General features: G+C 41.1%; 1 protein-coding gene across 1 annotated transcript in view; it reads left to right on the forward strand.

The window, feature by feature from the left end:
• LOC146157196 (uncharacterized) overlaps window positions 1–25,971 on the forward strand; it is a 42,404-nt gene that overhangs the window by 12,074 nt on the left and 4,359 nt on the right. The window contains exons 12-28 of the mRNA XM_083388114.1: window positions 69–163; window positions 898–1,088; window positions 1,619–3,328; window positions 4,877–6,638; window positions 7,727–7,931; window positions 9,018–9,191; window positions 10,413–10,627; window positions 12,180–18,003; window positions 18,326–18,451; window positions 19,253–19,415; window positions 19,606–20,097; window positions 20,833–21,038; window positions 22,336–22,432; window positions 23,165–23,340; window positions 23,947–24,115; window positions 24,930–25,337; window positions 25,627–25,716. Of these exons, the coding sequence (XP_083244240.1) occupies window positions 69–163; window positions 898–1,088; window positions 1,619–3,328; window positions 4,877–6,638; window positions 7,727–7,931; window positions 9,018–9,191; window positions 10,413–10,627; window positions 12,180–18,003; window positions 18,326–18,451; window positions 19,253–19,415; window positions 19,606–20,097; window positions 20,833–21,038; window positions 22,336–22,432; window positions 23,165–23,340; window positions 23,947–24,115; window positions 24,930–25,337; window positions 25,627–25,716 (12,103 nt within the window). The remainder of the gene's footprint in view (window positions 1–68; window positions 164–897; window positions 1,089–1,618; window positions 3,329–4,876; window positions 6,639–7,726; window positions 7,932–9,017; window positions 9,192–10,412; window positions 10,628–12,179; window positions 18,004–18,325; window positions 18,452–19,252; window positions 19,416–19,605; window positions 20,098–20,832; window positions 21,039–22,335; window positions 22,433–23,164; window positions 23,341–23,946; window positions 24,116–24,929; window positions 25,338–25,626; window positions 25,717–25,971) is intronic.

Below are 25,971 nucleotides of genomic sequence, written 5' to 3' on the forward strand. Positions count from 1 at the left end.
GTGTGCGGTTGAAATTCCTTACTATCTAAATAAATATCTTAACAATGCAAGTTTTCCTCTTTTCTCAGCTTGGTTTTGGCAAGACAGTGATCTCTTCGTGTCTTTGGGTAGAAGGTGTGACTGACAGCTTTACGGAACATTATCTTGCCACATACTTTCAAAAGTAAGTGTTTGTTTCCGTGTTTGAGCACTTTTGAAAAACTAAATGTTTGCAGGTCTCTTAGCCACACGTTCTTGGTTTTTGTACCAATCCATCATTTGTGTCTCTAAACTTTTAAAAGACCAAAGACTAGTTAAGGGAAGCAAAACCTTTTCCATTTTTACAGCCGTAATATAAACTTTTGTTTTACAACAGTCTCAAGCAAGTTAACCTTGTTTTTCTGGAGTATTAATTAAATATATACCTCAAATTAAACAAATTTAAGTTTATACAATTTTTTATATATATGCAGTGTTTTTTTTAAGGTGTTTTGAGGGACCGAAACGGTACCCCAAATTTCCCCAGCTGTTTCCCAAATTTTGGACTTGCAACTTTTTGGTATTTAAATGAAACACTTGCGGTCTCTTAAAACTACTTAGCGGTCACCCAAACCAAACCTTAAAAAAACCCTGTATATATGTCTCGTTGACCATGTCCTATCGTGCAAAATGCCCAACTTTTTAACTTATTTACCCTCCACTACATAGAGCTTTATAAACCTATGGCGTTAAACTTCTTATTCAATGTGTACACTGCGTCATAAGTGATTTTTTGACATAAAGGTGAGTATTTCTTAAAAAAAATTAGAAAGTTCAAGCTAAAAACATAAAATTTTGACCAAATATAAAAATAAAAAAATAATAATCGCCCTGTTCATGATGTAATAACCAAAGGTCATATCTATCTTTTTTTGCCAGGCACGGTCCGGTAGAGTACGTGGTTATCGATCGAAATCGCGGCCAGGCACTCGTCTTCTATCTGAAGCACGAGCACGCCCAGCAGGCGCTTACCAACTTACGGGGACGGAAGATGAACGGCAGCCGACTAAAGCTGGATTACGCCAGTCACACGCTCATCGAGCTGTTTCTCAACGAAATGCAAACCTCGGGTGCGTGCAAAAATAGATATGCTTTGCGGCTTGTGAATGTTTTTTTATCAAGGATACCTTGACATTTTACTCCGATATAGTGATTCCCGATATTTTGGGCAAGAAGTATCGCGATCTCATTCGATGCCAAATGACTTCATTAATATGCTTAAATTAGCAAATTTTTAAAAATTGATTGAAACGTTAAGTGGTCATTTTTTTGAGGAAATCGTTCATTCCTAGTTTTTATCATATAAAGGTTTCAAATTTGTTTTACCATTCCTATTTGGAAATAAGTTGCACCGATTTTTTGATTACCTTGGCCAGAAAATTTAAGAAAAGTCAATTTTTAACTTTTTTTTGTCTAGTTTTGACTGTTGGGGTTAACTCATGTATGTCGTCAGTATTCTAAAATAAAAACAAATAAAAATCATTTAAACACTACAATGGGAACTGAAAGCAAAAATCAAGTACAGTTTACTTATTGCAGTTAAAAAACTTCTTTTAAATAAGCTGTATTCATTAATAAATCAAATAACATTTTTTTCCAGGACAAAAAGCACCAACGTTTGAGAGCATCCGTCATCTGATCTTAGCGGCGCCGGCAACCTCCAACCCCGCCCCATCCCCAACCACCCCCAATCCGAGGGGTAGCAGCAGCAGAAGCAGCGGGTCGGTTCACCCGGTGGGTTTCACCCCCGGCCCGGTCCCCTCTTTTGAACGCTTTCCCCCTGGTCACCCGGCCTATGATATTGCGGCTCCTCCGGCAAGGACTGCTGACTGGAGAGCATGGGAGGAGAGAAATCGAGGAAGACCTGTTTTCTCCAACGTGTCGCCAAGGGGACGCAGGGGTTTCGAGGAAGACCGACCAGAACGCCCGGAATATTACCGTGACGAGGAGTACTTGAGCGAAAGGTTACCTCCCGCTTATGAATCCGTCCTCCCAGAGTATCCCAGGAGAGAGCACAGTCGGGATTATGCTGGAGGAGCCCCGCTGAGAGGCTACCCTGACGACTACCACCGGGCGCTGAAGCCGCGAGACCGGAGAGATCCTCTCTTCCACTCCAGGAGGAGTCCTGGTCGTCTCGTCCGTCGCAGTCGCAGCAACTCGCCGAGATCAGTGTCCAACAGGCGCGGCAGAATCAGGGAGTTTGATCCTAAGGTTGAACCTCGCCTCCACGAGCACAGGGATGTTGTGATTCCTCGTGGAAGAAGTCCTGTGTGTTCTCCTGGGCCAAGGGAGGAAAGAGGATCCGGTTCTGATTCTTTTCCACTGCGAAAGTATAGGCAGGATCATCGCTACGGATCGCCAGGACATTACTTTTCGCCTCCACCACGTCGCCAGCCTTCGCCGTACAACCGAAGAGGTGACGAGCGCAGAGTAGAGTTAAGAGGACCTCCGGACAGTCCGAGATCGGGATCTATCAGAAGCAAAGTGGTACAGGACGCCTTGTCGCCACATTGGTCGAACAGCGACGCAAAATCGTCGGTGGAAACTCGCGAGTCTTGGCCGACCAGCCACGGTAGCTACGACCGGAGTCGCAGTGAAACGCCGACGCGAGACGAAAACCTGGACTCGATCGGCGAAATCATCATCAAGCAGCCGACCGTCTCTTCCGTTGTCACCGCCAAAACGACTAAACACGAAATGTCGCGACAGAAAAGCGTCGACACCGCTTCGTCAAAAACCGACGTTTCCGTCAAGTCGCAAGTTAGCTCCCGGGCGTCAAGCGTACAATCGGATAAAGACGCTAACAGCGGACGAGCCAAGTTGGAATCAACAGTCTCTGTCAAGTCGAGTAGCTCGAATCTCCTTCAGCGTGTCCACTCGGAATCGCCGAAACGCGACTCGTCGTCCAAAACTTCGGCTCGCGCCAACAAGGATAAAGTCTCGATTGCAAAGCAGCGTAAAAAAGCCAAAAAAATTCCGAGCGATAGCGACAGCGATCAATTGTCGCGCAAAAAGCGGGCGCTAAAAGACAAAGAACGCCTCGCAAAGAGCAAAAAAGATGCCAGCGTGTCGTCGCAGCAACAGCACCACGAGAGGAATAAGCTGATAAAAAGGGAATATTCTCCGTCTCATGATCGGCGTCCGGCCGATACGGAACATCGCAGATCGACATCGCTCGAAGAAAAGCCAGTAAAATCGCACCATAAGGCGACCAGACGACCTTCGAACTCTGAGGACCGTTCTAACAGCGATCGTGACCAATCCAACTCCGGCAGCAAGAAACGCAGATACTCTGAAGCTCATAGCACAGGTGCAAAGTTATTTTGTTATGTTGGTTTTCAAATTGCTTTGGTAAGCACGATTTTTGCAAAAATATTTATCAAAAAATATTACTTACAGAAAGAGGTATAAACAACATTTTTAAAATTTACTCTTTAAATAGCAAGTCAACAACCCATACTCCCACTTTTTTAACTTTTCCAACATCTGTTAAACTTGCACTTATCGGAAAACTAACTTGACGAAAGTAACTAATAATACAAAATCAAACTTATTTTCGCGAAAATTTATTTTAAGCATGTAAAATGTAACTGGAATTCGTTTCACGCCAGATTGGCACTTTTCAGGCTTAACATATGTATGCTAAACAACTGGTTCGGACGGAGAAACCGAAAAACTCTGTTGGTGGAACATTTTGAATTTTTTTGCATTTTCGTTAAGCCCCCTACGATAAACCGTAACTGTTACAACGATGAGGAAACGCATTGCACGTGTTAAAAAGTCCTACGCATTCAGATATTGCGGAACCATTCGATACGGCATCTAGTTGTAGTAGAAAATAGTTTTTCGCTTGTTTATATTTGTAAGGAGATATGTTTTACCCCGAAAATAATATGACAAAAACCACTTCATTTTAGAATGTTGATTAGGGGCCGATTAAATTGGATAAAAAATCCAACCGCAAAAATGCTTAAAACACACTCTTCGCTAATGTGACAAACTTATCGTGACCGTGTGGTTTTCGTTTTCAAAATACAATAAGCACTTTTTAAATGTATGATTTTTTTCTAGTAAAAGAACACTGCCATGGTGACGATCGTGTCAATCACTTAACTGTCTATTATATCCTTAAAGACTCTGATCCAATATTATGACATCCTAGTACTGATAAAACCCTTTTATGACGTTTTTGAAAGCGCAGGTTTTTTCTTGGAGGAAATTTTGGTGTTTATGTTTTTATTGGCAATCTATTTAGAAGTTGATTTCATGGTTTAATAATTATAATTAGTTTACCGTTAATTTTGGTCGGCTTTTTTTTTTAAATAATTTTCCCTTTAAAACGTTACTGTTGATTAACATAAAATTACGAGTGATTCTATTTCTCCATACATTTAAATATATGATCAGATACGCCGTTCAATAACTATGAATACGCAGCAAAATGAAAAGGCTGGTTAAAATGGAACAAATAGTTGGAAGAGAAAGAATTTCGCAGACGGCCTGTCAACTTTATGGCGAGTGTAATTTCGTCCGGGGGGCGAGTTCCCGACTGTTTAAGTGACGATTGCAAATTAAAAAAATATCCATGACTTATAAAATTTAAATTATAAAATTAAATTAAACAAAATTAAAAATTGTATATAAAATTAAAAATTGTATAATAAATTAGAATTATTAGTTTCAATTTAATCACACCACTTATTCGCCAATAGAAATTTAGCAGCATAACGCTGTAAATCGTCGAATCAGACAACTAGAACCATCAATTGGTCTGCAACCGTCTTCAAAACTTCAAATCTCCGTAATCAAATCACAATTAACCATTTTTAAAACCCAAAACGTCATATCTATCCTACAGATTCAAGTGCAGTTCACGCATCGAGCAAAGACCGCCGTGAAAGCCACGACCACGCCGACAGTCACGTGGCATCGAACGAGGCTGAAAGCCACACAAAGGCAAGCAAGCGAGCTCGCAAGACGAGCCACAAGCACGACGCGCCCATGTCGATCGCCAGCCAAAGCTTCATGGACGAAAACGTTGAAGACGACATGGCGGTAGACTCGGAGGCGGAACGCAAGCAACCCTCGTCGCTTTTCCGCCATAAACCCGTCAAAGAAGAACCGCTATCGCCCGAAATTTCCGACCTTAAACTGCTGCAAGAGCCCGACGAAGATGTACAAGTCAAAGACGAAGTGGTACAAGTCGAGATTCCCGAAGAACAGGTCAAACTTTCACCTGTCGAAACGGAACTGCTAGAGAAAGAACCCCATGAAGTCGAAGATAGCAAGCCCGCTGTTGAAGATGTAAAACCTATCGTCTCGGCTTATGAACCGTACTTTACCACCATTGCATCTGCAACTGCCCTGAAGCCGACCCACTTGCCCAAGCCCAAGGTCCAGCCTGAAGTGCTGCCTTCTTCCAAGGACATTCCTGACAAGCCCGTCAGTAACTTGACCGAACTGGAAAAGGAAAAAATTCGCCTGCAGCAGCTCTTGTCGAAACTCGACTCAGAGCAGAAGCTCGAAGTCAATGAGGCAAGTGAAGTGGCGGATATCTTTTTCTCGGGCATATCAAACAAGTTGAAAAAGCCTTTGGCTAAGGAAGATGCCGTGGAGGTGAAAACTGAACGCAAATCAACTCCAGTTGAAACGCCACAAAGCGAAAACACAGCTGAAGAAGCCAAATATTTAAAACCTCAAGTTGTGTCTGAAGCCGTTCCGGACCAAGTCGCATCTTCGGAGGAAGCACCAGCTGATCCTGATCCGATTGTGGAGGAACAAATAATTGAGTCTGTAGTGGAAGAAGAAATAACAACCTTCGACGAAGTTATCACTGAGGTAACAGAGGTTGAATCAAAAGCTGAAGACCTTGTCTCGGCATCGAAAAAACATGAATCCGTCGATTTGAGCAAGAGCCTCAGAAAGCAGATGGAAGCGCAGCGGCAGAAAGATGCGCGCAGGAAAGAGAAAGAGGTGAAATCCCTGCTGAAGAGGCAGCACAAAGATCTGGTGAAGCACAAGCGACATGTGGAACAGATGAGAGGCCCGATGCAGGGCATCATCAGCGCTGTCGACGATTTGGAAGAGGAGGATGAAAAAGAAGAAGTGGGTCCTCCGAAAGTTGTCGAAAAAACAGAGGATACAACAGCTGCAATTGGTAATGCTCCTGTTGCTGTAAAAACAGAAAAAACTCCCGAAAACGAAGACAAAGTTACTGAAGATAATAAGCCTGTCGAAGTTTCCCCCTTGCCCAAAGAAGTCGAGGATAAACCTGCCGTGAAACAACTTACCGAGAGTAGAGAAACAACTCCGACGTCAAGTGTTGCCAAGAGCGACGTTGCCTCGCCCAATGTGACGATAAGGTCTGCTCCTGGGAGCGACCGATCCTCATCCCAGTCCCAGGATGCCCTCATCATGGCTCCTCCGACGTCCAACAAGACCCCGCTCTCGGCATCACCCTACACCCCAAAGAGCGCCTCGTCTCTCGGCAAGCAATCGCAAAACTCGCACCGCAGCAATTCGTCGAGCAACAACACGCCATCGCCGTCTCAAGCGAGGAACAAAGTCCACCAACACTCGTCGGACCAACACAAAAAGTATTTTTTTCCATATCTGCTAAAGTTTTTGCAAATGGCCATATTTGTCTTATTCTAACAAGTAGTTAAAAACATGAGTAAAAACAGGATCAGACTTTTTGTTTAAAAGGAAAATATATTTCGCCAAGTGGCATCATCAGTTCCTTAATTCGAATGAACTAAAGCCTGCCGCCGATGGTTTTGGATTCTATAAAGATACACCCTATTGTTGTCCAATTCTAATTAGGGTAATCAGGTGGCATTCTAAAAAGACAAATTGCATTGAATTATCTTCAAAAGCACGGTTGTGCGAAAGCTTGTCGAGAATGCAATACAATTTGTCTTTATATACTGCCACGTGATTACCATTTTTAAATTTGTTTCTGCGCCTTAACTCAATGTTTTTTCAACTATTTAATACGTCGTTACTCCTGAGAGAGACTTTTTACCCCAGTACAATTTATGTACTGTTCTCAAGGAAGAGCACCACTAAAATGTCTTAATAGGGTTGCATTTAAATAAGAATTTTAAACAACTGAAAGGCCAAAGGCTCTTTTTCCTTTTCAGCTAAGAAAAAATGCATGCCATATAATTCGTAAGGTCACCCTGAAAAATGGTCAAATTACCGCTATGTGGATTGTCACGAACACAACAATGTGTTCGGTATTTTGGAATATACTTCGACGCTTTCCAGTCTATATACCCAGAAATTTTGTCTATCTATTTCGCTTTGACCTTGGTTGATCAGTTGCACAAAAAATACGTGTTTACCTCGCAACTTTTAAATGTTGGCTCCTGCTTGCCTTTAACCCATAAAGCGTCACGCCACGTTTTCGGGCATTGTGACGTAATACGAACGGTTAGCCGTAAACAACAACAACAACAACAAGTTTAACGCACAAAAAAAAGAACGTTAAATACAACCGTTAGTTATTAGTTGGTGACATGAATAATTACTTAGCAGAAAAAAATCAGACCACCGGTAAATACTTTAAACAGATTTAAATTTTCTTAAACAATTTAATTTAAATTTCAGTTAATTTCAAACCACAAACTTAATTGTTAAAAGCTCGAAACGGCATTAAATATTACTCCAAAAACTCGCTTTTATGTCATCTTTTTGTGTTCCTCAGGCCTTCTTCGTCGCATCGTCACGCCGAAAAGCACAGCCAGCGTTACCATCCTGGCAAACACCACGCGAGCGACCCAAAGCGCCGAAAGGTGGAGGGCGGGAGCAAGGGAAAGCACCACTCCCAGCACGAACTGGCCAAGAAAACGCCCAAGCTTCCCAAACCCATCACAAGCCTAACTGTGGCGCTCAACGTTGACCCGTCCGAGGTACGACAATATATGTTGCGATTTTTTTACCTAGTTTGCGGCTTTTGTTAACCAAATTTAACTTCCAAGTGAGTTTTTGAAAGTGCTGTGTTGCGCATATTTATCACCCACACGTTGGACGGTTGGTATCGCGGGAATGTTTATGTTTAATAAACTTCATTTTGTTTTCCACCTTATACAATAGAGATCGACCGCTATCACTTTTTCGAACCGTTACCTGATTAATTACATTTTTGGCAACCGATACCGGTAAAGATTTTTTTTGTACCTAGATATGGTTAAAAATTTGAATTTAGTGAAAATAAAGTTTAAATAAATTTTCAGTATATTTTCTTATATTTATTAAACTATTAAGTTTTCCATAATCTAGTTTATATGGCCGAAGGTCGTAAATTGGATTCCCTCACCACAGGCTATAGTTGATTTTCTAGCCTCGCCTTGGTTGCACCATAATTCTGCATAAGGCGTTTTTTTTCGGTAAGGCTTGCCATAGGCATCATGTGTACTATACGTGTGTTTCGCTATCGTTGACCAATACGACACCGGAATTGTCTGACACAGAATACGCATCGTGATCAGTTATGAGCATACACGTCGAATTTGAGGTGCATAGGCCTTAGGGGGCCGAGAGCACCCCTAGTCAAAAATTAGGGTGCTCAGCTCCACTAGAACTATAAATCTTCATGCAAAAATCTTTATATTTCTGTCGATGCGTACTGGTTGAAGTACTATTTTCACATAACTTTTTTACCACATGCATATAAACTTAACTTTTCTGTGGGCATTTTATGGCATTTAGTTTAAGTTTTAGTTCGCCAACCACCCCTATCGAAAACAAAAGTCTGCGTCTATGTTTATGAGTTGAACAGCGGAGAACCAAAAAACAAAATTTTTAAAACGCTCATAAAAATCGGACTGCACGGATCTGTAATGTAGCTTAATAATAAATTTCAAAGCCAAAAAGGTCGAGTAGATCGACAGCATCTTGATCAAGACGTTTCGATACGAACTTGTATCATCTTCAGATCGGACTAAATTTTGTAAAGTTTGCAAGTAACAGTGTTGTATTTTCCGTTGCACACTCAGCCTCTGGGGAAAAAAGAACTTGAAACGCTGAAGGCGGAGCTGGAGAACATGAAGAATCAGCTTTCGTTTGACATGTCGCCCAGCTTTCTATCGCCTTCATCAGAGGAAGAAGCTGTAGAATCCATCCCCATGTCACCCATCCTTAAAAGCCCGATGGCCGAACGTTTCACTAGCGTAAGCAATAAGCATAGACGCTTTTTCATGTTATCTTTTTCACCGGCTTGTTCCGGTGATAGTGTATTAAGAAATGCACATAAAAATAATGTCGTTATAAAAATTTAAGTTGTATTATATATTTTCGATTTTTTAAGGTATTTCTTGTAATGGTTAGTCATTATTTTAGGATTGCAAAGTAATGTTTAGTCTTTATTTTGAGATTGTATTTTGTCTTATCATTTTATTTTGTTTATATTGGCGGCGTTGATTAGATAAAGTTTACAAACTGACAAAGCAACCATACACTTTAGACTTTTTAAAAACGGCACTTAGTCCACCCACTATGGGTTCGTGTGATCTTCGGGTGGATATAAACTTGAATAAAACATGCCCTAAAACTTTTTTAACATACGATTAACAACAGAAAGATATAGGCTTGTAGTGAAGAGTAAATTTTTGCGATTGTGATGGTATGTTTTTCCTAAAGATATGGTTAGTTTTTATTTGAATATTCAAGTGGCGTTGCTAACATGCGATTAATCGGTTAATCACAAATGGCAATTAGTCAGTAATAGAAATATCGGATAACATCGAATTTCAGCCTTGATTTTTAAGAACTTGTTGTACAATGACATTTTATACAGGTCTAAATTTTTTTATTAAAACTTCAAATAAAATGTAAAATCCGAAAAATGTCTAGACCCGTGTTTTGTCTTGGGTATTGTAAAATAAACGACCAGAAATAGATATCATATTATAATAAAACCTAAAGATAAGTCATTTTTCTTTTGTTATTCAAAAGCAAAGCCGATGCTTGGTATTTGAAATGCAACCAAAAACTTCCACTTGAATTTGTAAAAATCTAAAAAATCTAAAATGTTCAAGTAGTCCCAACGGCCTAACTTTTCTTCCTAAACATTCGGGAAAAGGTTATTTTTAAGGTAAAAAAAAATTGTCCATTGATACAAAAAAGATTTAAAAATCAGAAATTCCGTTTTTTTTAAACCCACTTTTTTACCATCACAAACCCAACTGTGGCGCTCAACGTGGACCCGTCCGAGGTACGCCAATATAGGTTGCGAATTTTTTTATCCGGTATGCGGCTTTGATTATCTAAATTTATTTTTCAAGTGAGTTTTTTGAATTTTTTAAGTAATTTCCAAGTGAGTTTTTTGAATATGTATTGCGATTTTGTTTTACATACATTTTTTTTAAACCCACTTTTTCCCTTTCTTTCAGGGCGAGACTTGCGATCGTCCGACCAACCTCATGACGACGGCCTTCGGCACCTCATCGTCACGTACAGAGCGCCTGAAGCAGCTCGGAAGAGTGAAGAAGAAGACCTTGGAGGATGTGACCCACGTGACGCCCAAGGAGGCGGAGAAGATTCGCGAGATGAAGAGGAAACTCGAGCAGCAGAGAAGCCTCGAGTTTTGCCACTCGCGGCTGCTCAGGTACGTTTCTTGCACTGTTGTGAGCACAGGGTTACCATGAAGCAGTGGTCGGCAACTGTGGGCCTAGGCCCAAATGTGGTCCGCAAAGCCATTTTTAGTGGGCCGCGAGTTACTTTTGAAAAGCTAAGTGTTATCATGTAGTTGTGGGCCGCGTACATTGATAGCCGTATATTTCATTGGACTTTGTTTTAAAAGTACATGTGACTTAGAAGTTTTATATTGTCTCAGCGTGGTCAGAGGCACCTGCCAAACGTGGTCCGGAGTACCTGTTCGAACTGAATTTGGCCAAAATTAACTATGAGTAAACGCAAAATTTTTCGCGAATTGCGCGTATAGTCTTCGTTTTAGAGTATGTTTTACATTATGGCGTGGGAGTGTTTTGGCCATCCAGGCGCAGTGTAATACTTCACCTTATAAACGAATATATCCTGAATTCGCCACTGTGGCCGTACTGGTTTTACGTAGTGGGCCTTCAACCGCTCTCAAAAGAGTACTTTTGGCCGCGACAAAAAAGTTTGCCGACCACTACCATAAAGTCTGCAAATGTCTTTGAATTTTTTAAATTGGGTAATGAATATTCAAAAGGCTTTGAAAACCTCTATGTTTTTGAATAGACTTTGAATTTATTTTACGCCCAGCTTCTTAAGCTGTGTGTTTAGAAAACAAACTTTCTGTTAATGTGTTGACGAGTTCATATATGCTGTTTTGTTTTCAAACTGAAGTCAAAACATGTTGATCCAATTTTAGGTCTTTGAAAACCTATACATTTCTGTCATGTGTAAACAACTTTTCATGCAACTTGGGTTTAACTCAAGTCGTTTGTAAACAGTTTAAGTCAAGTCGATTGCCTATACCTAAATCCCAAAAGTAATAAAAAAGCCAAGTCGAATTATTATTGAAAACAAGTCCGAGTTGAGTCATTTGGAAAACCACTGTTCCCCTTGTTAAGCCTTTTTTCGTAAAGCAACTTAATTGTAAATCAAGTCATATGTACAACAACTTGTACGTCAAGTTAATTACAAAACATCTTAAGTCTAAGTTTAGTTATTTGTGAACAACGTGAGTCAATCAACTGTTAATAATTAATTCAACTAAAGTCCTTTTATTAAACTCAGGCACATTAATTCAACTCAAGTAATTTGTTTAACTCAAGTAATTAATTCCCAGTCATCTCCGTAGCAACTCAAGTTATTTCCGTAAAACAGTGAATTAACTAAGTGTACTTTAAGTCATTTTAACATTGTTTCCTGTCGATTTGCTTGTTATTCTGCCCGCAAATGTCGCCTAGCTATTATCAAGTGTTTAGCAATACATATAATGACTAAACTTAGATCAAGGGCTAATATAAGACTTTTTATTAGAGCATTTTTAATTGATTCTTCTCGCTTGTCCCACCTACATCATTCACTTAAGTGCAATTAAGTCATTATTAAACTATTTCACACATGTCACCTAGCTGATTTTGAATGTTTAATAATACGTGAGCTTAGTTTAGCAAAGAAAATAAATGGAGTTAGTATGATAAAAATTAAAAAAAATATATATATTTTAGGTCTAGCATTTTCGATCAAGATTCTGCTCGCTTGTCCCACTTGCAGCAGAAAGAAGAAGAAGTGGAGACAAACAAAGATGCAGATCCTCCTCAGATCAGCTCTCCTCTCTTCTCAAGCCTGGTGGATGCCAGCATCACCGAGGTTCCTTACCAACCCAAGGCCATTCCTGGTTACCTGGCAACGGGAACGAACGCCGCTTCGACAGTAGTGACAGAAAATAACTTCGCGGCGCCAAAAAACGAGTTTCCTCTCAGCAGTATTGATGCACTACCGGCGCCTGTTGAGAGTAGATTGGAGGAGATTGACGCCGGATGTTCGGAACTTATCAAGCAAGATGTAGCTATGCGAGGGGAAGAAGAGGTAGCTTTGGCACACGTAACTGTAGATCAAAAATTTGGAAAAGAGGATGCAGTTGAAAGATTTCAGCAGGAAGATAACGCTGGCCCGACAGCCGTGGTCCAAGACACTCAACATGACGCAGATGTTGAAATCTCACACACACCCACTGTTGATAACCAGGAATCTTGTGGTACATCGAAGGTGGCGCATGTTGAGACTGCCGAGGTTCAAACTCCCCTCGCATCTTCTGAAATAGCTTGTGAAGTGCAAAGTGAACCTTCTGCTGTTGAGGATGCTCATTTGGAAATAGAGTGTCGTGATGACCTAGCGAAGACCTCACTGATCCTGGATGCAACCGAAACTTCTCCTGAAGACGAAGGTTCTAACGTTAATGAATCTTCAGTTAGGAAAGAAGAAATCCTCGTAGCGAACATTTCCAAAGAAGAGGAGGCAAAAACAGGTGAAACTATTCCAGACGATAGAGCAGCAAAAGAACCTGATGATGTGGAAGAGAATGTTGCCGTGGATACATCTCTGAATGTCGTCGAGGAATACCAGGTCGATGATCCCTTGACGATATTTGAAGAGGAAGAAACTATTTCAAGCGACATTCAGGACAACAAAATCGAAGTGCCAGAAGTGGAAGAGGTTGCCGTAGTGACCTTGCATAGCGAAAGCGAAAGCTTGGATGACAATCAAGCGGAGGTTCCCCAAGAGACAAAGGCCTCTCAAGAAAACAAAGAAATTCTTTGTGTTTCTTCCTCTGAACTTGAACTTCAAACTGTGACGCAGCAAGTTGCTGAAGAGGAGATTTCTGGGCAAATTGTAGATGACGTCGAAGACGACATATTTGATGACGTTCCTCTTGTTATTCAAGAAAATGTGGAAACCACAGAAATTGAGATAAAGCAAGAATTTGGTAAAGCATCTGATTTAGACGTGGCTCCAAGCGAAATAGTAAAGTCCCATAAATCTGAAACCGAGAGGTTGAAAGAAGAAAAAGTTAAATCCAGAAGTGACAAGGAAAAAAGCGTTACAAAACGTTGTGCAGAAGAACAACCTGAAGCGCCGCATTTCAAAGAATCGAAAAAGAAGTCTTCACATTTAAAAGAGGATGAAGCAGAATCGCGACTAAAAGAGAGTAAACGTAAACTTCATTCTGAAGAGAAAAAATCGGAAGTTTCACACCATAGGGACGATAAACCTGACAGGGAAAAGAAAGTTCCATCAGCTTATCCAAAAGCACAAAAATCAGAACAAAGTCCTGTTATCAAAAAAATTAATCCCACTGCTACTTCTGTGGAAGGCGAAAGGTCTTCACGTGACGAGCATAAAAAAGAGGTCAGTATCTCCAAAAAATCCAAATATGTTGATAAAAAATCGTCTAAAAGTGACACGGTTAAGTCCGAATCTAAAAAGTCCCACAAGAAAAGCTCAAAAGACACCAGTCTTGTTTCCAAGTCTTTAAAGCACGCTGATTCAACAGACAAGCGTCAAAAGCATTCCAGTGACGGCGAAAGAAGTAAATCGAAGAAATCGCACAAACATGACAAGCACAAACCGGACGCGGATCGAAACTCCAAAGACACAAAAAATTCGGCAGAAAAAAGAGCACCAAAGTCCGAGTCCAGCTCGAGAGAAAGAGAAAAGTCTGTGAAGTCAGATTTAAAGTCCAGAGAATCTTCAAGAGACAACGAAAGGCCATCAGTGTCAGAAAGTAACACGCCTTTAAAAGATTCCTCTTCGAAATCCGCGTCTAAAGACATGAAACACGGTAAAATTACCTCAGGCCAGGACTCCCACAAAAAAGAGAAGGTAAAGTCCAATTCATCCAAACACGATCGTCATAAATCGGAAAAGAAAAAGATGAAACATTCAGATGAAAAAAAGTCTTCTCACAAATCCAGTAAGGAATCTTCTGAACAAAAGAAAACAAAGCAAGAAGAGCCGAGGATTGACAAGACCACTTCATCGAAGACAAAACCAATGGCTAAAATCACGGCAAGCGATAAATTCGGGGAAAGTTTCAAATCATTTTCAGGCAAAAAAGACAAGCACAAGGCCCCGAGCTCAAAAAAGGACGAAGAAGGTCATTCGGAGAAGTCCAAACATTCTTCGAAGCTTAAGCAGCACAAAACCTCAGTTGACAGCGACTTGCAAGCGAAGAAAAGACCAAGGTTGGATGACGTCAAGCGCTCACACGGACAGTCCACTTCCCACAAAGAACAAGATTCAAAGCACAATGCTCCTGGTGTTGATAGCATTTCGGATGCAACTTCTTCCAGCAGCAAAAAGTCAAAATTGAAGGTAAACCGGCCCCAGGCAAAAATCTCAAGCGTTATCTCGTCTGACAGCGATTCAGAGGACTCAAAACCACACTTAAAACCTAAATCGACAAAGTATTCCGACACCCAACAAAAAAAAGCTTCTCTTGTTAAATCAAGGCCATCTAATGTTTCCAGTGATTCTGAATCGAGCGACAATTTTGACAGTTTTATCTCCAATTTAAGTCGACCCACTCAGAAAAAGGCTTCTAAATTTGATAACATTTATTCGTCGAGTGACGATTCCGATTCGGCCGTTGAGAGTAATGTGACTGAACCGGAAAAAACGGAAAAACCTGTTGAACATTTACCTGAAAAGGTGAAAAAGGCTGATGTACAACAGGATTCAGATCATTCCGACAAAGTTGTCACTAAGAAACTGAGTTCAAAATCTTCGACAAAGGATCATTCTGTGTCCAAGAAAAAGGACAGCAAAGAGAAGTCAAAGGAAAAACACAAATCCGAAGACCCAAAACGTTCCAAACCAGAGAAAAAGAAAATAAAAAAATTGAAAAAACGCCATCGCGAGACCGAGGACAGCAAAACGCCGTTGAAAGAAAAATCATCTTCGAAACATGTTATTAAGGACGATTCCGATTCAGACGCAGCCCCGTCTTATAGTAAGAAGAAAAAAGACGTGAAAGATCGAAGTGCGCTGCCGACAAAATCGGAAAAGATCCAAGAAAACGTGAAGGAAAAACAAGTTGCCCGACCAAAGTTAAGCTCAGAGTCTTCACTTGACTCCAACGATTACCCATCTTCGCCTCCTTCAACTGTGCTCACAACAGAGACCATACGAATGGAGACTTCCTACCATGCCGATTACAAGGAGAAGTTTTCTTCCAAGCTGCAACCTCCAAGGGGAAGCATGGCAGCCGACCAGCCTTCCTTGTCAACTGACTCCAAGCCGAAAGTTGCAAGCCAAACCGAGCACATATACTCGTCGAGCAGTTCGGAGTTCAGCAGCGACGCAGAACTCGATGTCAGGCCACCTGCTGCGGAACCCACTTGTGGTGAAATGTTAAACAAACAGGAGAAGCAGCTGCTTTTGGACATGGGTTTCTCTTCTTCGGACGAGTCTGCCGTTGAAGTCGAGAAGAAGCCAGTTTTTGTGCCGGAAGAAAAAGCGAAACCGAAGCATTCAACTCACGAAAGTAAGCAGACAAAGCATCCACAGAAACATTCTAAACTTTCGCAAAAATCGCAAGCTACCGAAGGAAAAGTGCATATTAAGAAACACCAGGAGGCCAAACCTTCAAAGGGAAAATCGTCAGATAGTTCGAGTCACCCCAAACACGAATCACTAAAAGTTGAGAAAAAATCAAAATCCTGGTTCGACAAGTCGCCGAAGGGTAAGGAAGAGTCGCACTCCACAGTTGACAAGGAACATCAGCGTTCGGGTAAAACTACAGAGTTGCCACGCCATGAGAAAAAGAAGATCTTATCCAAGTCGTCTTCAGATAAACACCAGAAGCATGAAAAACCCACATCGGTGAAGTCAGAAGAAAAGCCTGTGGCCAGACAAGGGGACGATGCCAAGAAATCGTCAGGTAAAAGTCAAAAAGCACCTAAACCCTTTAAATCTGACACATCCCTGTCGCATGAACAGAAGTCTGACGATCCTGCAGCCAAGCAAAGGAAGCATAGCAGCGATCGCCACAGAGAAAATTTGAAGTCGAAACACAAGACGGCTTCGTCACCCAAACATCATGCAGACATCAGAAGTGTGCGTAAGGAAAGACCGTCCTCAAAACTTGTCACAAAGTCTGAAAGTGAAAGTCAGCATGCTTTGAAGGCAGTTTCAAAGCCGTTGGAGATTTCAAAAACGCATCTTAAAGCTGACGAGGAAAAAGCTGAACTGAGTGCTGTAAAGAAAAGCGTCAAGGTACCAGAAAAGGAAAAACACGTGATAGAAAAGTCTAAAGTTGTTGATACTAAACTTCCAGATGATGTGGAGGACAAAACAGTGACTGAGACGGAATCAGTAGACTCGGATGTTTCTCTTCCTGGAAGCAGCTTTTTCTCTGCTCCTGAGAAGATACAAGTAGATGAAGAAAAGCCACCACCGATAGAAGCGGAGGAAACTCAACCCATTGTTCCCGATGTGGAAGTAGAAGCAGCGTCACCATTGGTGGAGGAACAACCTCCTGTCTCGCCACCGCCGCTTGAACAGGAGGACAGGTCTATTTTTTCCCCGTCCACTTCTTTGGACGCCGATAATGGCAGCCGAATAAAACAGGAAGAATCATCATTTGCTGTAGATTCAAAAGCCCCAGAAGGAGACTTTACCGAGCCGAATATGATCACCCCACCAAAGGAGGTCAAACCCAGCCAAACAAAAGAAGTTAAGACATCCATTGAAGTGAAAAAGCCTCTGGAGATATCAACTACTAAGCAGCGTCAGCGAAGCAAGAGTCGCGACCTATCTCCCGCCGAGAGTCGACAATTGGCACTGACTGCGCTGGAGCGATTCCAATCGGAGCACGAGCGAAAGATAAAAAACATCGAGAGGCTGAAGAAGTTGTCGCGTCAACGCGATGAAGAAGCGGTGCGCTCGATCATGGGGGAGGATGAGAGCGACGAGATGTTATCCTCTTCCAGTGACGTGGACTTTACAAGGCTCAGCAAATCGTATTCCGACACTGAGTCGACGACAGACTCCATGTTCCAAGCGCAGACCACCAAAGAGCCGGAGGTCGTTGTTCCTCCTCCTGCACAAACTGCATCGGATGCGGAGCAGCAAGAACAGTTGGAGCGAAGCAAAGCCGAAGAGCAAGAACTCGCAGCTGCTGTAAGCTCCATCGAAGGATTATTCGGCGACTTTGACTCAAGCAAATCGGAGGACTTAACGCCAGCTGCTCCAAGTTTTCCGACGTTTGAAAGCCCTATTAAAGCGCCGGAATCTCAACCAGAAGAAAGTTTCAAAGAAAGTCCAGAAGTCTTGCAGCAGAATAAAGAGGTCGGGAGTTCGAAACCCGACAAACCCGAGTCGGTACTGGAGAAACCTCCCGTCCAGTCTAATCGTTCTTTGTCGTTTTCTTCTCCGTCACCTGTCGCCGAACCACGCAAGTCTGTAGAGTCACTCCCGAAAGTCCCGGAACGCAAAATTGCGGAACCTACTCAACAGAAGAAGGTGGCAGAAATCAAACCGTTTTATCAGGTAGGAAAAAACTGTATTTACCAACAATTCTTCGTAGCTGTTTCCCCATTTTTTAGTTCTTTATCCTGATAAGGTTAGTTGTTACCCAATGTCAAAATTTTTTTCAAGATTTTTCAAATTCAATGTTACGTTTTGCAAACTCTTTTCCCATTTGCAAAATTTTAAGTTTGATCGATATTTAGTCGAATAATAATAATTATATTTGTACTGCTTGGAAAAAAAACCCTTGAATTTTGCTCGGCGCCTATGTAAAAGACTATACGTAAAGTAAACTTATCTATATCTTAAACATTGCATGCCGGATAATTGGTATACTTTGCAGGAAAAGAAATCTCCAGAAAGAGCACCAATCGTTCCTGTAAAGGTTACCCCAGAAAAGACGATTCAATCGCCTTTTCGGAATGTCCACAAGCCATCACCCATTACCATTCCAACTATGCCAACTATTGTAAGTACGCACCACAGCGGCAAAAGAATATAAATACTATAGGGTTATAAAACTTCAGATTTAATGTAGATGTAGATAAAGAATTAATTTAATTTTGTCAAGCTGTCTTATACCTAAACTTTTTATGCCACTTGTTACGAAATATTTTATGTTTGTTGTCCTTCGCCATTACTATTACAACCAATTTACGTGTCCACAAAATATGCCAAAGAATATAAAAACTATAGGATTGTACAACTAGATTAATGTCATGGGTACACTATGCACGGATCTGTAATGTAGCTTGATAATAAATTGCAAAGCAAAAAGGTCGAGTAGATCGACTTTCGAAACTCAGACTGCTAACGATTGCGTCCCATCTTTTATAAGTTATACTTTAATTGCTTCTCAGTCACATTAACTGAAGATGATACGAGCTCGTACCGAAGTCGAAACGTCTTAATAATCAAGATGATGTCGATCTACTCGACCTTTTTGGCTTTGCAATTTATTTTTAAGCTACATTACTGTCGTAATGCAATAAAGAAAAGATTAATTGATTCGGATTTTGCGGGTAACCACAGTAATTTTTTATCCCGCTTGTTACGTAAAATTATATGTCAGCTACCTTTGGCGACTTTAAGTACAAATTCGTCTTTAGTAACCTAACGGTCCGGCATTTAACACCCTGTCCGCCACAATTAAGTATGAACTGTAACCATTTTTTAAGATTTTCGATTAATTTGAATAAAGTAGCAGTTTAATTTGTACTAACAAGTATCCACACCCCAAGCTAAACATAAACAATAAATATCTTTTCAGTCACCTGCGGAACCAGCGTTGAGCCAGAAGATCCCGGTGCCGTCCCCTGACCATCCCCAGCAGCAGCAGACCCCCCAAGCGCCCCCAGTTACCCCCAAAGCCCCAGCCCCTGCGTTGCATGAGACAGGACGACCATTTTTGCCCTTCTCAACCCCGAAACAAGGTATACATTTCTATCTTTAATTTAGTTATTTTTTTTTTTTTTTCAGCCGTTGTGGTTTAGTTTTGGGTTTTGTTGTTGTATTTTAGTTGCCTTCAAACATTATTTATTCTTTTATAATGGGTTAAAACATTTTTTCTTCTCTTATAGTTTGTTTCAAGCTTATTCCTCACCTCCAAATTTAAAATTTCAGCCGGTCCCCAGTCGTCCCCCAAGGAGCCGAAGCACTCGCCCCAGTTGGGGCTCCACTCCGAGCTGCCCCAAGCGCTCCCGGCCCCAAGTCGGCGCCCCAGCAAGGACCACCACGCAGTCCCAACAGGGGAGCGCAAGGCCCCAGGTTTCGGCCCCGTGCATGTTCAGGCCTCACCCAAACAGACCCCGGGAAATTACCCCAAGCATGCCGGGAGATCCCCGATTGTCGAGCCCTTTGGTGTGCCCGGTACCCCTCCGCACCGGCAGCAGAGCCCCCAGGGTGCTTCCCCCGGTTACCCCACGCATGCTGCCCCATCTTCTAACAAAGCATCCCCGCAACTGTCATCACCCACCGCCTCCACCTTTAAGTTTCCCTCCTCGCCCCAGCATCGCCCCACCTCTAACCCCTCACCCTTTGCTTACCCACATAGCAAAGCCGCCGCCCACCTGTCACCCCAACAGCATGTAGCGACGTTTCCTCACCCCTCCACAGGTGAATATTTGATTCTGGTAGCAGGAAGTGTGTTAGGTGTTCTACAATAGATTAAGTCGAACAGGGCTTTTTAAACTTCTTATTCCGAGGCACGTTTTGTTTAGTAAAAAATGTCATCCTTTAAGCTTGATAAGCATTTCGATTTTTAAAACGAATTTAGCAAATGAAAAAGTTGACGTCAGTTCAGAATTGTGTTTTTTAGTTTTTTTTTACCAAAATTAAAAAAGGTTTGGAAATAACGCTTTGTGTAAAATCCATGAGGGCGACACTTATTTTTCGAACGAGTTATTGACCAAGTGTTCCAAAAACCACCGGCGGCGTTTTTTCGATTTTGGATCGCAATAACAAAAAATGTATATCGCCCTGTACTCACGATTAGGGTTTTAACGTTTTATTGGTGCGCTAAGTTTGCAATCTCGGTCGAGAAATACTCTTCTTCAAACTTATATGCGATCCCCTTAAGGCCCAAATTGCGCTTTTTTATTTTTGGGTCTAACGCATTTTTTGTCACACACACGCGCAAGTCACCCTATATTTCGTTTTTCTTTATTTTTATTTCGACTTCACATTTTTATTTTCCATTATCATAGTTCTCCTTCGAAACAAAAACGTTTAGCCTTGAATGTTCAACTAATGATCTTTAATGCTAACTCTTCAGACTTTAACTTGTTCAGAAGATTGATGGAAGCAATAGGGTTTTAACTCGACTCTGAAATCAAACAATTTGTTTCACAGCGGTATCATCGTCTGTCGATTCGAGTCCATCGCCCAAGACGACCCCAACCCAGGTTCAGCCCCCGGCCGTTTCACCCCTGTCCCGGACCCCGTCCTTGCCGCCCCACCTCACGTCGCCCAAGACGCCCCAAACGCCCACCCTGACCTCGCCCAGCCTCGGCCCCACAGCGCATCTCATGTCACCCCAGCAGTTACCCCCAACCCAGGTGGGTATTGCGAAAATAAACTAATGAATTGCAAAGCCAAAATCATCTTGATTTAAGATTATGATCAAGATTAATTGAGATCATGTCGATCTACCAGAACTAGACCGTTTTGCTTTTCAACATCATATCACACTTGAGGTTGTTTGTTAAAGCTAAGCGTGTTTTATTGAAACGAGATATTGTTTGTCGTGCGCCGGTATCGTTGGTAAGTGCCACGGCCGAAGAGCTTAATAGAGACACAGTTTTTCCACACGTGTGTTGGTAAAATAATAACATTATTATTTTTGTTGATTATATTAAGATATATGCGTGTTTCAACACTGCCTGTTATCTTTTATCCATATGGTAAGGTCACAAAAAAGAAATCACATAGGTAAACCTAAAACAACTTTATTTAAAACACAGAATACATCAGTTACGCCAAGAACGGCAGCACCAGTTCTGCTAAAAACTCTAAACTCTAAGAATATGTAAAAATCGTGTTTACAGTTTTCAGCATACCTGATGATACCGTTCTTAAGTTTAAAAATGTGGTACAGCTAAACATTTTACGAGTTTACATTCTGTCTGTCTGCAAATTTAAAATTAATCAAAACTTTTTAAATACGATTTAAATTTATTAACCCATGTTTTGTTCGTTTTGTTTCACATGACGTTGTTAACGTTTCTCCCATTAATTAGACCTGCATTAGCTGCTGTTTTTGTTTCAATCGTTATGTATAGCAGGGATTCTTAAACTTTTTTATTGCCCCTAAAAACATTTTGGTTTGCCTGGACCAGTATTGACATGATGTTTTTATAGCTGACGTCATAAATTTATAAATTGAGTTATAAAACACAGTAGTCATTGCAAACCTGCTGTTTTCGGTCCAAACATTATGAGACTGGAACGTATTTTAAATAAACTCGTTTTATATATTTAATTAGGCCGATGATATTTTAATTTGACCTTTATGGACCCCCTAAAACTATTTACGTACCAAAAGCGGTCTATTGACCAAAACTTCAGAACTCATGATGTATAGTTTCAGAAAACGATGGCTTTTCAGTTTCTTATTTTAGAAATACTTAATTCGTGTTTACCAAAACGTTTTTCCAAAGACATTGCTAAATAAAACCAAAGTAGACCCATTTAACTGAGATGGCCAGGTTTGTATCATTTCCGAAAAAAATCTTGTGTTGCTCAGCCAAGGTTATAAAAATATATGTCTTATATTCCCTGTTTGTTTTATTTACGGAGAACTAACTTTTGTTCGTATTTTTTTTTGCTCCTTTTATGACAGTAATAATTTTGCAGAGTGTTGCTCCTACCCCAGCCTATTCATCTCAGTATGCGGCCAGAGGTCCAGTTTCTCAACCGGTTGTTGCTACTTCCACACCAATAAGAACACAAGGTAGAATGCTAACTAACCTCGTTTCAGTATGCCATTTGCTTTACTATAATTATGTATTTGGATTATTTGCGCATCGATAAAACAGTACGCCTAAGCCCCATGTTTACTTCACCTAAGTTTCAAAAAGTGCCCAAATTAGTTGTATTCGAGGAGCTATACGTACATACAAAAAAAATGCTCAAGTTAGTTTTATTCAAGCGACGCACGAACAAAAAGTGCCTAAATGAGTTTTGTTTGAGCTACGCACAGACAAAAATTACTTACTGTAAATCCACTGCCTTGAACGCGATAATTGAGGCTCATTGAGTGGCTACAGCGCGCTGCACTTGGCCGAGGTCTACCACACAAACTACAAAGCGAAATCGCGTCTCAAGCGAACGCAATACTCCCGATAAAGAGAGTAATTTTTCTGTCTGGAAGAAAATGACTTTCTTTCTAAAAAAAAATACGAAAAAAATGCAACAGTTTGCATAGAATTTTACAAACCATTTTTTGTGTTACGGAAAATCGTTATATTGCCAGTAAAATGAACTTAATCTATATAATTTCTCTCGCGTACCTACAACCCAAGTTTGGGAACCCATGCTTATGTAATACTGTAATGAATGTATCCCTTTGATCGTGTTCTGTTTAAATTCGTGTTGGTCTTACAAGAATTTACAAGCACACCTTTGCTTACAGCGTTATTCTGTTTACAACTAATCATGCTACATTTTTTTCTTTGCTTTGCAGTTTTAGACTCAATACCCAAGGAATCCCCAAAAGCCCCCACCCTTCCCCATTCCGCCCCCGTGACCCAGCCCGCCTCCCGACCTGGTGGCGCAAGCTACCCCCTGCCGTACCCGACCCAACCAAGCCCTGGGGCCGCAAACAACCCACAGTTCATGCAAATGAATCCTTTTCAGCAGGTGAGTTATTTTATCACTTGAACAATATTTCTTTTTTGAATCTTAAGAAGTATTTGATTGTCTTGGAAAATAATTGTGCGTTGATAGGATTGGGAAAAATGTCTTTCGAAAAGTCTTCACACAGTCTTGAATTTATTTAATGTGCAAATTAAGTTATATTATTACAAACCGCCGTTGTAAAACCCATTTTTAAACTCTGTTTGTGATTGTTTTAACATGGCATTTAGGGTGTTTTGTGTTTGATTTATACTCAAAACATGTCAAGTGTCCAATTTTAGGTCTTTCGAAAGCAATATTTTTTTAAAAGCCTTGGAATGTCTCTAAATGAATTTCATTAAAATGTGTGTCAAACTATTATATGCTGATTTGTATAGTGTATACGTAATTACGTATTCACATTATATTGTAACGAGCGGCGGTCTTCACTAAGTAGCTCTATATTAGACTCGTGGTATCCGAAACCTAATTGTAACGATGTCAGTGATTTGCCAGTTAAACTTCAATTTGTTGCAAAAAAAAACCTTAACGTTGTTTTCCGTCCTGCTCCAATAACCATAGAGCCTAAGACAGAAAAAAACTAAACATTCACTCGCTCTTTTTCAACAGCCGGTCTCGCAGCGCTTGCAACACGCGATGTCGCTACCGAGCACTACGTTCCCCAGTTCTTCAACTGAGGCCCGGACCCCGGCACCGTCCCTGACCCCTGCCCTGGACGCCGGGAAGAACGAAACCAAACCTACACTCTCGATGCCACCCACCCTAATTTACCCCCCAGGTTTGACCAGTTTGCAATTTTGCTCCCGCAAATTAAATTCTTTCCTAATATCCTTAGTCCTTACCCTGAAACATATTTATACTATACAAACCTATGATTTCGCCATGTTTAATATCTGGCAGTTATGAAATAAGTGGATCTCCCGTGGCAATTTATGTGTTTTTTGAAAAGTTTAAAAGTTTAATTTTGTCCCGATCTTCTTTATTATATCAAAGCCCATACAAAAGTATTTTAAAAATACGATTCGAATAATTTTTTATACATTTATAAGGTCAAACAATTAAAATGCTGAAGATGTAGATTAAGAGTTACAGAGTTTTCCTAAACGTAAAAAAGTCTACTTTTATATAGGCTTTTGGCTTTGGTATGTTTTCCATTACGTTGAAATACGTTTTTCTGTATAGTTCATTCGAAAGTCTTTCCGAATGCGTAGTGTACCAATTCTCTTTTATTTTGAAATAGGACATGTAGCTTTATTTATCTGTTTTGAAAGTGCCGTCGAAAAAAAAAAACTATTTGATAATATGAACTTTAGCGACCCAAATCTCATCGTGCAAATTTGTCGTGAACAAAAAAAACCCAATATGTTAGCATTAATAATTTAGCATTTAATAATTATGTTTCAGGTCCTAATATTGCTTCGACAAGTTCTCAGATTTTTTAGAAATCTTACTCACAACAGATTGTAATAAATTTAGGCATATATAACTCCCGCAATAGACGACCCGACCTAATCAAAGAGTGGCCTAACATTGGTTCGCGAACCATGGATCGGAAAACACTTCTGTAGTTTACCAATTCTCTTTTTATCCAGGTCTGCAGCAGATGATGTACCCCACCTTCACGTTTGGCCCAGGGGGCATGCAGTTCCCCCGATCCCCCTACGGTTTCATGCCCGGGGTTCCCCTCTCGCTTCACCAGGGGCTGCACCCACAGCACAGGGGGCCCAGCGTCGACTCACCCAGAGGTACTTTTGCGCCCCCGTTCTCCCACGCTCAACAACAGCCCCCTAACGAACCCCAGCAAACGCAGGCCAGACCCATATCGAGTACCCCAAAACACCATCCGAGCCCCCAGCTACCCCACTCTGCTAGCCCCAAGGGGTCGAACCCGTTCGGGAGGGGCATGGAACCCAGATTACCCCAGCCCCAAGATCACGGACCCAAAGCGTCGAAGCCGTCTGACGTAAGTGCCATGGTGGCACAGCATTTCGAAAAGTCAGGTAAGCATTAAAAAACTCCCTTGTCAATTGTTTTAAACAGAAATAAAAACTTAAAAAGAATAAAACTAGCGTTCGTAGTGTTCCATGTGCAAGTATTTCTTTGTTCACAAAAATGAACCAAAAAGTCACTTTTATTCAGCCCAAGTCTTTTTATCCCATAGACAAGTTAAGTCGTTTAACCCTTTTGCATTAAAATCAAGTTCATTTACAAGTTACGAATCCCAATAGTCTTGCTACAATAATTATTGACCGTCGCGAACAGCTAAAAACATCCATGCTTATCGTACAGGTGTTCCGTTTCCACCCACGTCTCCGCACCGACATCCAACTTCTCCTGTCACCTCAATGTTCCAACATCGTCCAGGATTGCCGGGCGGAGGTTTGATTTGTTCAATATTGGTTTACCATTGCTAAATAATAATTTGATATACGAAAGATTCAGGTGACTTAACAAACAACCCTATGCATTGCGCTATTGCCTTAAACTTAATTATGTAAAAAGCTACCGGTGTATTTTTGTACACTCACAAAAAATTATTCAACCACACTTCGTGCTCTAAATTTATAGTCCCTAACATTTTGCAGGACGCGTATACAAACCTTCGCATGCCTTGCGGCTTGCTACAAGTGATTA

This window comes from Ascidiella aspersa, chromosome 4 (assembly GCF_963924565.1).
Source record: "Ascidiella aspersa chromosome 4, kaAscAspe10.2, whole genome shotgun sequence".
Classification (NCBI taxonomy): Eukaryota; Metazoa; Chordata; class Ascidiacea; order Phlebobranchia; family Ascidiidae; genus Ascidiella; species Ascidiella aspersa.